The sequence below is a fragment of the Charadrius vociferus genome, unplaced genomic scaffold (genome assembly GCF_000708025.1).
Source record: "Charadrius vociferus isolate BGI_N301 unplaced genomic scaffold, ASM70802v2 scaffold423, whole genome shotgun sequence".
Taxonomy (NCBI): domain Eukaryota; kingdom Metazoa; phylum Chordata; class Aves; order Charadriiformes; family Charadriidae; genus Charadrius; species Charadrius vociferus.
The window spans coordinates 3,477,337-3,489,112 of NW_009648149.1; the positions used below are offsets into that span (position 1 = coordinate 3,477,337).

General features: G+C 37.5%; 1 protein-coding gene across 1 annotated transcript in view; it reads right to left on the reverse strand.

Annotated features, from left to right (window-relative positions):
- The window catches only part of ATG4C (autophagy related 4C, cysteine peptidase), a 22,773-nt gene extending 13,575 nt beyond the window's left edge, over positions 1-9,198 (reverse strand). The window contains exons 1-5 of the mRNA XM_009883977.1: positions 9,069-9,198; positions 7,650-7,733; positions 6,773-7,006; positions 3,334-3,664; positions 1,309-1,379 (exon numbers count right to left, since the gene is read on the reverse strand). Of these exons, the coding sequence (XP_009882279.1) occupies positions 1,309-1,379; positions 3,334-3,664; positions 6,773-7,006; positions 7,650-7,733; positions 9,069-9,144 (796 nt within the window). The 5' untranslated portion in view covers positions 9,145-9,198. The remainder of the gene's footprint in view (positions 1-1,308; positions 1,380-3,333; positions 3,665-6,772; positions 7,007-7,649; positions 7,734-9,068) is intronic.
- Between the last annotated feature and the right edge of the window lie 2,578 nt (positions 9,199-11,776).

Here is an 11,776-nt window from a genome sequence, read left to right on the forward strand (position 1 = left end):
TAACTCCTGAGCGACTGATGAAAAACAGTGTTATGCCGCCTTATTTGCAGCAATATTCTGTAGAATGGTAATGTGCTGCTGCTAGGTTAGGAGAAAACCAATAAATATTTATTCACTTGATATAAACTTCTTCTAAAAGGAGTAATTTAAAACTGGAAAGCCTACACCTAACAGAAACATCTACATGTTAAAGGAAAAAAAAGACAGTAATTGATTTTAATAAATACTCAAAGTTCACTGTCTAAAGTTAACACAACACAGTTCCCGAAAATAAGTGAAAAAACTTAATGTAGTATTACTGCTTATTCCCTCCAAACTATGAGATGCAAAAAATCCTCACCGGAACAAAGAAGCGAAAAATTAATTGAATTTTAAAAGTTGCCACTGTCACAGGAAGTCAGGTGAAACTGGTTTGTAGCGTATGATTAAACAGTATCTCTTTAAAACCAGTTTGATTGATTACCCAGGGATGTCGGTCTTGTCTGTCCCATCCCAAGATCAGTTATGACATAACTAGAATTTCTGGCAGCTGAACATGGCTACTGAAGTAATACATTGTGCTTAGCTTTGAAAGACTACAGTCATTAGCGTTAAGTTTCACTACACGTTTAGTTTATCTTGTCATCATTTTCTGCTTTTGAACATCCAGAGCTCTAAGCTCCTCTGCCTGTTACTGATTAGTTAAAATGCCACATTGGAGCAGAAGAAAGATTACCACTGACTCAGATTCACTATCCTGCTCGCATCTTTGAACTCCAAGCGAGAATGACCTCTTACTACTAAGGGACTGGTGCAGTGGGTGTTTCCCCTCTAGAAAAATGGGTAAAAGAGAATCCTGTGATGCAAAAGACAAAAAAAGGTAACTAACAAATCTACTCTAACTAGACTGAAATATTTTTCAGTTGTTTGGGGGGGTTTATTTTTAATAAGATACGGAATTTCTTCCTAGCTAATTGCTAAAACAACATTGGAGTGTGTACAAAGCAGATTATTAAGTGATTTAAATCCAACACAAAAAATCACAACAGGCAAATGGTAAGAAAAAGTTATCTTGCTGGATTTGAATGCCACTTTTCCACTGTAAGATACCAAACAAGCAATGTACAAAGCTTTCAAGTTGTGATGTCTGATTCTCAAAGAGAACAAACATCTGCATGTACCAAGAACACCTTTGTCTACAGAATCTCAATTCTGAGGATCCATTTTTTACTTTATTTTTACCTTTAGAGCTCTATTGTTAAGTGCTTACTGGAAGGCATAAAAAGCATCTAAAATATTTGCAAAAATCTACATAATCACAACATTTACCTGTACAATCCTGAGCAACATAGACTGTTACTCCTTGTAGCTCAGGGTCTCTTGCTTCTTCAACAGCTTTTCTAAGTACAAACACAAAACTATTTAACTCATCTCTGATTTTAAAGAAATTAACAGTAAATAAATATAATTAATTTTATTTTTAGAAACAGGTTGGTTTTAATTGTTTGCTGTTGGGGTTTTTTGGGGTTTGGTTTTTTGGGGTTTTGTTTCTTTGGTTTTTTTAATTCATGACACCTTCTGTTTCTGATGCAGATTCAGGGGGGTGTTGTTTGTTTGTTTTTAAACACTGGATACCAAGATCGGTGTATATTGCAATGTGGTATTGCCAAGCAAAGATGACAATGTCTGGCTATTTAGAAGAAACAATGAAAACCACACACAAAAAAAAAAGCCCAAAGAAACACATTAAATTACAATGAAATTTGTATTCGCTACCTAATTTCTTTCTGTTTGTAACGATTTTCTGTCATGCACATTGGGATAACAAAGGTTAAATTTGCTGACAAAAATATTATTTTCATCTCAATAGATCTCTTTAGTTGACCTCAGTTCATCTAACTAGCCACAAATTAGCACCTCATGTCTATGGAAATAAAGGCTTGCACATAAAAAGCTGTAAGGTTTCACCAAAACTTTCAAAAAGAAAATTGCAATACTAGGCTATCCTCAAAAGAGTAAGAGTAATGGACCTAAAAACTAAAAAGAAAATATATGTCGATAGTTTGAAGCATGATCATCAATCAAGGACAACATATGTAAAGAAATTAAACTGTTCAAAATAGAAGATTAGCCTCTGACTTCAATACACGCTTGCATTAAATGGTCACTATCCCTTTATTTCACCATATATTTTGAAGAATCGTTTAATACAGTCGTTCTCAAGTTATGAGAGAGCTATACATTGTTAGTGCTGCTGTGAGAGAGAAAGGAGATGTAGGAAAGGAACCTTTGCAGTTGGAAATCACCAGTGGGATTGTGTTGAATGGAATTCTGAACCAAATCCTCCCCACCCCCCGCTCCCGTTAGGTAAACAGACTACTGCAATTTAAAGCAAGAAAAAAGAATTCTGACAGTTCCTATCATCAGAAAAAAAAAACAACCCAGAAGAAAATACACGAATAATGCTAACCTCTCGCATCCCTCTATTCATTAGCATGTATGCACACATACACATCTGATTATTTCAGTACAGGTTCACTTAAGATTAATGTACTTTTCACATATATATAGATATATACTATATAGATAGTATGAACTCTGACTTCTGTAGCTTAAATGACTTATTAGTGATTCAGTTTATAGGTAAACTGGAATCCACTAAAAGCATAAGCATATAAGGCTATAAAAAAACCAAACCAAACCAATCAGTAGTATTCAAAGAAATAGCATGTAAAGGCACATAGTATGGAGAAATTTGACTTTCGACTTTTTTTTTTTTTTTAACCACACTGAATGTCATAGACCCTTTACTTTTACTGTGATATAATTATAATATTAATAGTCCCATACATTTACAGTTTCACAAGAATTTGATGTGTGCAAAGAAATGCTGAAAACATCAATTTTAGCTCTGACATTTCATTACACTATCAGTACATTATAGCCCCCAGGTTACAGTATAAAAAAAAAAAAAAATCTATAATGTTATGCATGTTCCAAGGTTGAAAGAGTGGTTAGTTTTTAGAACATTTCATTAAATGCAGCTCTCCTTAAAACCCCCGGTTTGGGAGAGATACTTGGGACTTCTACTGCCCAAGGTACAGGAAAACGGGAATGTCGTTTTTTTCCTGAAATAAGATTGAACAAAGGCTGAGAGTTCTGTTTCTGCACCTACCGCTATTTCCCTTCCTGCCTGTGAAAAATCTCTAGAATTGCTACTAATATGGACGTTTTACAAAGCCAATAATGAACAGTTAGATGCTCAATTAAGCTGAAGTAATCTCATGACACTTTGAAATGCTTCTCCTGTAATGTGTAAGGCACGATAACAACAAAGAATAAAGGTATTTTTACCTTAAAATGTGTGCAACAACTGCAGGCCCGTACCAATCTCCAGCAATTTTTCCAGACTTCTTTCCATATTCTATTAGCTGATGTAAGCCAAAAGCTGCCAGCGGAGAGTCGCCAAACCAAGAGATTATTTTTCTGTGATAAACTTCATTTCTCTTTTCATTGTCATCACAGTTTCTCTTTAACGTTCCCTGGTGACGATTTGACAGGATCTTGGGTTCTCTTTCTGCTGTAAGCGATGCTTCGAATGATGCCGTCAGCTTTTTCACCGTATGGGCTGTCCACGATTCAGAATCTGAATTGTCAATGTCCAACGCATCTGGCCAGACCCAGGCTGCAGCACAAATTTTAAGATGCATATTAGACTTAATACTAACTTTTTAGTATAATTAGCAAGGCACATCCCCTTCTCCCCCATGTTCCCCAAACCAGTAATATGTACTTTACATATCGAGATCCAAATGTCAGTGTTAAAATGTAAACAAAGAATTCCAGTGAAATACAATTTGCTTTTATTTTCTGCTGAATGATAGGTGAAACAAAATACTACCAACAGTACATTTGTTAGCAGTTTATGCTATCTGAAATAGTAGGTCAGACTCTATGATCCCAGTCAGTTAAGATACATAAGGCACAGAATTAGAACTATTTTACATATTAAAAATACGAAAATTAGCTATTAAGTACCATCTAACAAGTTTTATCCAAGTCAAACAAGCAGTTTCAAAAGCTGTTGTTATTTCTTCTGGTTTGTCACATTATTAAAAAAAATAGACAAACCTGAGGAATTATTCATGTAAAAGCAAGCACTTCTTCCTGCCAAAATGCCAAAGGAGATCAGCAGAAAAATAGTCAAGATTTCTTTATTCACTAAGTTTATGAATTCTTTACCTAGATTACAAGACAAACTTGTTTAAATATTATTCAGCACAGTATCTACAGTCTGCATTTCTAGCAAAAGGTTTCTCTAACAATGCATCCTACATGCAGCGTTCCTCTTACAGCATAGCGGCAAAAAAAACAGCAAATCTAGAGAACAGCAACACTTCCCTTGTCAGATGATGGAAAAACCTCTCCCACAAGTTCAAACAACTACCTGCAACACAGGGCATGCGAGGAAACCGCCGCAGCACAGTGACCCGCAGTCTGTTAGACCCGAACGCATCCTGCGGAGCACGCCCCAGCAGGCAAGAGGAAGGCTGCCACGTGCGAGGAAGGAACAAACCCTACAGATGAGGTGCTTTCCCTCAGCCAGCCACATCTGGGTAAGCTCCTGGAGGTTCAGAAAGATGCCATTACAGCGGCGAGAGGGACCTTTCCTGACAGAGAGCAAGAACCGCAGCCCTCCTCGTAACTCTTACTGAAGTATCCACGTAAAAGTCTTTGAGAAACAAAGAGGAAGCACAGAGGCAACTATATTTTAATTGTAGAATCTAACTTGGGGTTCCAGTAGTGTCACAACTACTGCTGGTAATGGCCGTAATCCATGTCACCCACTCATTACAGTGTGACAGCCACCACACGTCAATGCCCCTTACCACAAGTGACACCCCTGTGAAACTTCGTGTTAATTTTTCACTGCAGACCCAGGCAGATGCATGCATAAGCTCAATGTAACATCACAGATTTTGCTACTCCTGTACTGTGAGCTTCAAATTTAAGTCAGCGCCTTAAGCACAGGCATTTCAAAGTAAAACTTAGCAGTACCTTAATATCTAAAATAAAAACTCATTTACAACATCATTCAGCAATATCTGGAACATTCCACGTAGCAGTGGAAGTGGAAGTATTCCAGCTAGTAACCACAGTCAAGTTTTGCTTTGTAACAGAAACAATACCATTAAACTATAATGAAAACATCTCTGGGAAAAGAGTAAACAGCGATGAAAAACTTCACGGAAACACTTAAATACGTTTGAAAAGCTACCCAGACCTCATAAAAAGCTTTTCAAAAGATAATTCACCAGCTGTCAGAAGACTAGGTGATGAGAAAAGTACTCCAGAAAGATCATACATACTCCCATTTTTCTACACATTTGGATTGCCACAGAAGCACTAGCACTCTGGAATCACCAAATCACTTTCCAGATTACGATGCATGGGGGGCGGTGCAAGGAATTCTTTGTAACCACGGATTTTAAAGATATAAACCTGGGGCTTTTTTGTTTGGGGTTACTTGAGAATGAGCCATTACACATCCCAACTCACAGGTAGTTTTCTGATCAATTTTTTTTATTTCTTTAAATGTATGTATAACAGAAGTTGTATTTAAGGGATTTGTGTTCTCAGCAGAAGTATTTTCATACGTTCTGATATTTGCAGTCAGTTGAAAGGGATAATGTATGTTTTATGACTTAAATATCTACCGCCAAAGGAACATTCAGTAAGCCAATCTGACAATTCGGTCGTGACACTGCCAAGAAAGATGACTTTGTGATGCAGCTGGTTTGGGACTCTGTTCACAGCTTACATCATATTTGCACAGCGAGTACAAAGTATTATCAAAACAGGCTTTCAGAACTATCTTCGGCTAAAGTATTCCTGGGATCCAACAAATGGCTGAGTAAACAATACACTGTATTCTCTCTAACTATCATGCCTGGGTGGCGTCAGGCCCACGTCTTGGATCATTTTGACAACAAGCAGTGGCGACAGGGCAGGACTGACTGTTTGAAAGGGGCAAAGTGGTCGATTATGAAAAGCATGGGGAAGTGGATGGCAAGAAAAGGTGGTTAATGATGAGAACCAAAAATACCTCTACGCAGGACTTGGCTCAGCTTGGAAGAATGGGCAGAATGCGCATGCTTAGCCTTTGAAAGTGTTCCGAGTCTCCTAAAGCTACTTCTTTGAAAGAGCCATGACTGAGGGAGGATTTTGAGATAGACAATGATAGGAAAAAAAGGGAAGTTCCTCTGTGAGTACTCAGGGGGGAAGGGAGGAAATGAAATAGTGAAAATTTCAACACTAAGAATGATGTATTGAAATTAGATTAGAATCCCTCTATTAACTCAATATATGAATACTAGAAGAATTGAATAATGTACAACTTTAGAACTGATAAAAGAACACCACTTTTACCATAGCCCACAGCTATGGGCTGTGGAACCTATTTCCACACCTTGAGTTTAAGAAACGAGCAATATTCAAGAGAATCCCAGGTATGGGATCACAAATTTTTGTGGTATTTTACTTCACAGCTAGCTTCTGTGGAGTTTCCAGTATCTTCCTTTGCCGCACCTTGGTATTCCCTTTCTCAGAAATGGAAAGTAGGTCAACTACATCACTGCTCTGATGCCACGGAACAAGTCCAATGTCAATGACAGGAAGTCCAGAACCAAAACCAGCACACCCTTTTGATTCTGGCTACATAAAGCCCATCACACTCCCTGCAGAACACCTGTGCTTATCATACCAAATCTAGAGATCTTCTCTCGTAACTTACCTCTGCCAAGAAAATGAAGCATAAGACCTTGAGCCAGCAGCATTTGACCAGTTCTCAGCGTGCAACCCCAACCACAGTCTGTTGTTAATGCAGACCCCTTTATCTGAGGAAATTCCTCTCTGTAAGTCAGCCATATTCTAGAAATAAAATCTTTACGAAACTCCTCAACGTTGCCTGAAATCTCCGTGTTGATTTTATCAAAATTGGACCCATCTGTAGAGAGTTCGCCAGATTCTGTAGGGCAAAGCACAGTTTAAGTTATAACTTCTGTTATTAGAAGGTAAGTAAAACACATACAAGCATTCTGTTAGAAAAATCAGGCAAATCTGCAAAAGTAACAATCGCTTCAAATACAAGCAAGGAAAACTGGAAGGCAAACATAATAGAAATGTGCCAGCTGGGGAGAAAAAAAAAAAAAAAGAAAAGAAAAAGAACAACGGAGCCAACATCACTGTGCCAGTGGAACTGTTGACTTGCAAGTAAGCAACTGCTTCATTCACCTAAACGTATATGGTCAAATAGAGAGATTCTTAGAAAACTGCACGCTGGAAAACGGTCACTAAGGTGCTGGTGTAGTGACTCTTTGTACAGGTATTGTCCCTATTTCATTCAGGAGTTTTTAGAAAGAAATAGGTAAACAAAGTAAATTGCAAATTACAGCACTAATATTTACAGAAAGAACAAGACTTCAGTGTAAAATCTGAATAAAGCAGGTTTGGATGGGTTGCATTAGTGGTGGCATTGGACATGCAAGTGATTTCTAAGATTTTCATATTCACATTTTGAATTGGGTAATTATTAGTAGTGGTCTTTCTAGAAGATTAAAAATATATCCACAGAGAACAAGACTGGAATGAGTTAAGTGCTATGTACATACCATCAGTTTTGAAGTGGTAACATTTTCCCAGCAGAAAGACTGGAGAGTTTCTACTGAAGTAAGTTTTTGTTTTCAACACCCAACCTAAAATGGATGCAAAAAAAATATACGAATTTGTGACTAAAGCATTCCAAAAAGGAATTTCTAATAGCATCTGATTATGCCAAAGGTAACCCACGAAAGGGGAACATAGAGAAAATATACTGAAATTGGCTTTTGCTTTCATAAATAACAAAGGTTTAATAGTTCTACAAAACACAGATTAAAGTTCTGGTTTAAAACTAACGATGTTACCCATATATGAATGTTTGAGTATTAATAGAATGGTACTACTGCGCAGAAATTGTTAGGACACAGAAATGCTAACGCGGAGCTTAAGTTGCTTTGTCTTTATTGTGAGTTCATTACCTCATTCTTGAGGTATCTTGAGGTATCTTGAGGTATCTACCTCATCCAACTCCTATAATAACATAAAAGTAACTTCACATATGACCACTGAAAATGCATGAAGAGTACTGCTTTTCCCGTAGGATTAAACAAATATATTTCATCACAAAATTAAATTGCAAATTTCAGACACGAAAAGAGTAGTATAAGTGGTACAAATTCAAAGGGACGGAATTTGCTTTTTAGGTTTTGACAACGTCCCCAGACAGCGGCTTTTTTCACTTAAGTCTAAATCCTATGGTTTTTTATACCCTAGGTCCATAGAGTTTCTTGAACTTTTCCTATGACATATAGGGTGTAATGACTACTATTCCCCTTCAGCCATGTGATAGCCTTAGAGAAAGTAGAAGAAAAGTATCTTTTCTTCTTGCCAGACATATCCAAGGCTCAGTTATGAGAATTAACAAAATTTATCAGAAGCCTGGTGGTAAATCTGAGCAACCTCAATCCTAGAGGGAAAGTAGAAAAATTAAGGTTAAGGACAGATTAGTGAAGGGCACACCTGAAAATCTGGTTGCTTATAAACAAATTACGGATGTTCAACTGTGGAAAAGTACATTATTCAAGTGTGTGCAATATATTCTTCAAGTGGAGTTTGTATTTCACACACCATCCTATTTTTTCCAGAAAAGTACATATAAAAAATAAAATATCTTTATACAGATGAGCCCATATTATCCCTGTTTAAAAGTCCATGCAAATCTGGGGTCGTGTACACAATGTATTTACTGTTTTCAAAATAAGTCATTTAAAAAAGGAATAGTGCAAATGTCTCTGAAAAAAAGAAAAGCTGAACAACTTTGTTTACTCAGGCTGTTCATAATATCAAAGTAAAAATGGTTTCAAGTGCCATATTGCATTTTTATTATTAATATTAGTGAAGTTTCTGAATCATGATCCCATTCATGTCAAGAAGTAAAATTCCATTCATTTCAGTGGAGACAGGATTTTACTGTTCAGTGTTTCACTTACTGTATTTCATGTTGTGCCATGCAGACATAAACTTTGATTTTATCTTTTCTACTTCATCTGTCCCTGTGGCCTCCATATTCAAATTCTAGAGAAAAAGCCATCGCTGTCTTGTAAGACGTTCAATTCTGCTTCTGTAAAAACAAAAATATAAACATATCCATGGGCACTGAGAACACAGGGTATCGTATCACCACCAGCCCGCTTTGGTACTTAAGCCTAACATGACCAGAAACAGTAATAAACTTGCAGAATCCTCCACTTCCAGGGACTGAGAAGCAATCACATGTTCCATGAATAAGCAATAAAAGCATTTCATTCCAAATACACACCAATAAAATTACTATACAAAACTAAATAAAATATAATGTTCTCCAACAGCTCTCTATTGCACAACAAGCTGATCTACAGCATATAAGCTGTGCTGGCATACGAATACTCTCATTCTAATCGGCAGCGAAATGAAGAGCTACAATGCATTTCACTAAATAAGAGTAGGTGCTATTCTTTTCTGCTGAATAGAATACAATAAGCACTTTTCTCCCCACATCAGGGGTCCTGAGCACCAATAAACAAATCTTGATTTTTAAAACAGCATTAGTTTCAGATTTCTAATAATGAATTTTCCAAGCCAAAATTTACATGCATTGGAGGAACTGAAATACAAAGTGCAAGATGTTTTGCTGTACATGTACAAGGCAGAAAGTGCATAGTACTGAAAATGTATGTAGTAAGTGGCATAATTTTGTACCGAATTAACTTGCTAGATAGGTAACAGCAAAAGATTAGCAGAATTCTGTCATAAAATGAGTGTTTACTTTCCATCCCTTCCAATTATCACTTGCAGTGCAAAAAAAGGCTCTCTTCTGATTTGACTGTGTTTTCTACAGTTGTCCAGCTGTATTACAAAAATGAGAGTGGCAAAATGGTGGTGAAAACCACTACAGTGCAGATTAATTTTGTAAAAACTGCTCACAAATTCGGGGGGGGGGAGGAGGGGGCTGAAATGCACTGACTCTTTCTGAACTGCAAGATAAGACAGAGCACCTTTCTGAAGAGAAGACAGAGCACTCTTTCTGAAATAAGACAGATTTCACCTTAAAAGCAACCTAAACTGGCAATAATACAGAAAGAATATATACTACCTTTATCCCTGTTTCTAAGAAATATGAGAAAACGGGACAGAACTCCCTTTGTAGTCCACCAGCACCACTTACTAACATGCAATTTGCTATTAATTAACAGAGCTCCCTTCGCTGCATGTATTCTGTGAATTGTTCGCTTTAAAACAGTTGATACAGGTTTTCTTGATGATATTTGGTAGCCCAAACCCTTGCATAGACAGCTGAAAAATTAAGAGCTCCTGCTTCAACAGGACCTCTTGTGGGACATCAACAGTTGATCCAGTGATACATCACTGCAACCTTCACCATATTTTTAGCTAAGTTCCGGTAACATCAGATGATGATGTGAAGAAAGTGAACTATCTCATGTAATTAATCAACTTGGACCGGGAGCACACACCATCGCTGATGCTATACATACCCTCCTCACTTTAAAAGGAGAATCTAGAACTGTATTTACTTTTCCATGTGTTATTCTCCACTGAATTGGGATCAAAAGCAGGACAGAGACTAAACCATGTTACTTAAAATACGCTCCCAGTGGAGAGAAGTAAGTAAAACCTAACCAGTGATAGTGTAATTGAAGAAAGTGTGAAGATGTCAGGGTGCCAGTGTCTTCAGAGCCTGAAGGTACTCACACAGATGCACTGCTTCTGAGATCTGTAGGTAGGGCAAGAAAAACAGCAATCTACTGCCCAAGCCATTCCTAGCATGTTTTTCTGCCATTTCATTGTATTATTGCATAAAAGTCTGTCAACAACTTTTTGACAGCACAAGAGGCAATGCAAGCTCACAAACGTGGGGGAAGACTGACATTTTTTTGGTAGTGAAAATAACAAATAGCTACAACCTTACTCTGATTAGCCTTGTGTTAAGCTGGGTTTTTGTAGGGGAAGGAAGAGAAAGGCAATTTAAGGTTGGGTTTTAATTTCTTGCCTTTCCCCCCCCTCTTTTTCTTTAGGAGAAAAAAAGGAAAGACTTTGCAGACATGTGTCACTGACTCCAGCTGGCAAAGCTGGTAAGATTAACTTCTTCAGGAGGTGTGTTTGGTCCAGCCTGTCCTCACATGATCAATCAGCAACAGTCATTTATGCAGGGGCCACTCATTGCCTTAAAAGCTAATACCTGTAAAAGCTCCCTCTGGCTAAACTTAGGAATGAAACAAACTCTACAGTTCCGAAAGGGCCTGAAGGAAAAATTACTGAAATGAGAAAGAAGCTCATTTTCCTTCAAAAGACAATGGTCATTGCAGCGCATTTTTCTTCCATCCCGTTACATTTCTTCCCCACCATTATGCTAAAGATGTGAAAAGGACTTCTAAGAAGAATGCTAACACAAAACAGGCACATTTATTCCACTGGAAAAAAACGCAGGCTCTTCCCATCAACGCAGGAAGGCATCAGTAATAGCTCCACTGAAATTAATGGAACAGCATCAGGAGAAGGTCACAGAGACTGCGGATTCGAGCCCAACGGGCACAATGCAACCCCTGTTATTACATCTAAAACTAATGGTTTTATACTGAAGTTGTCTCATTTAAGAAGTTATCGCGAACGGACATTACAAGGATGGTGTTACTTCACGAAG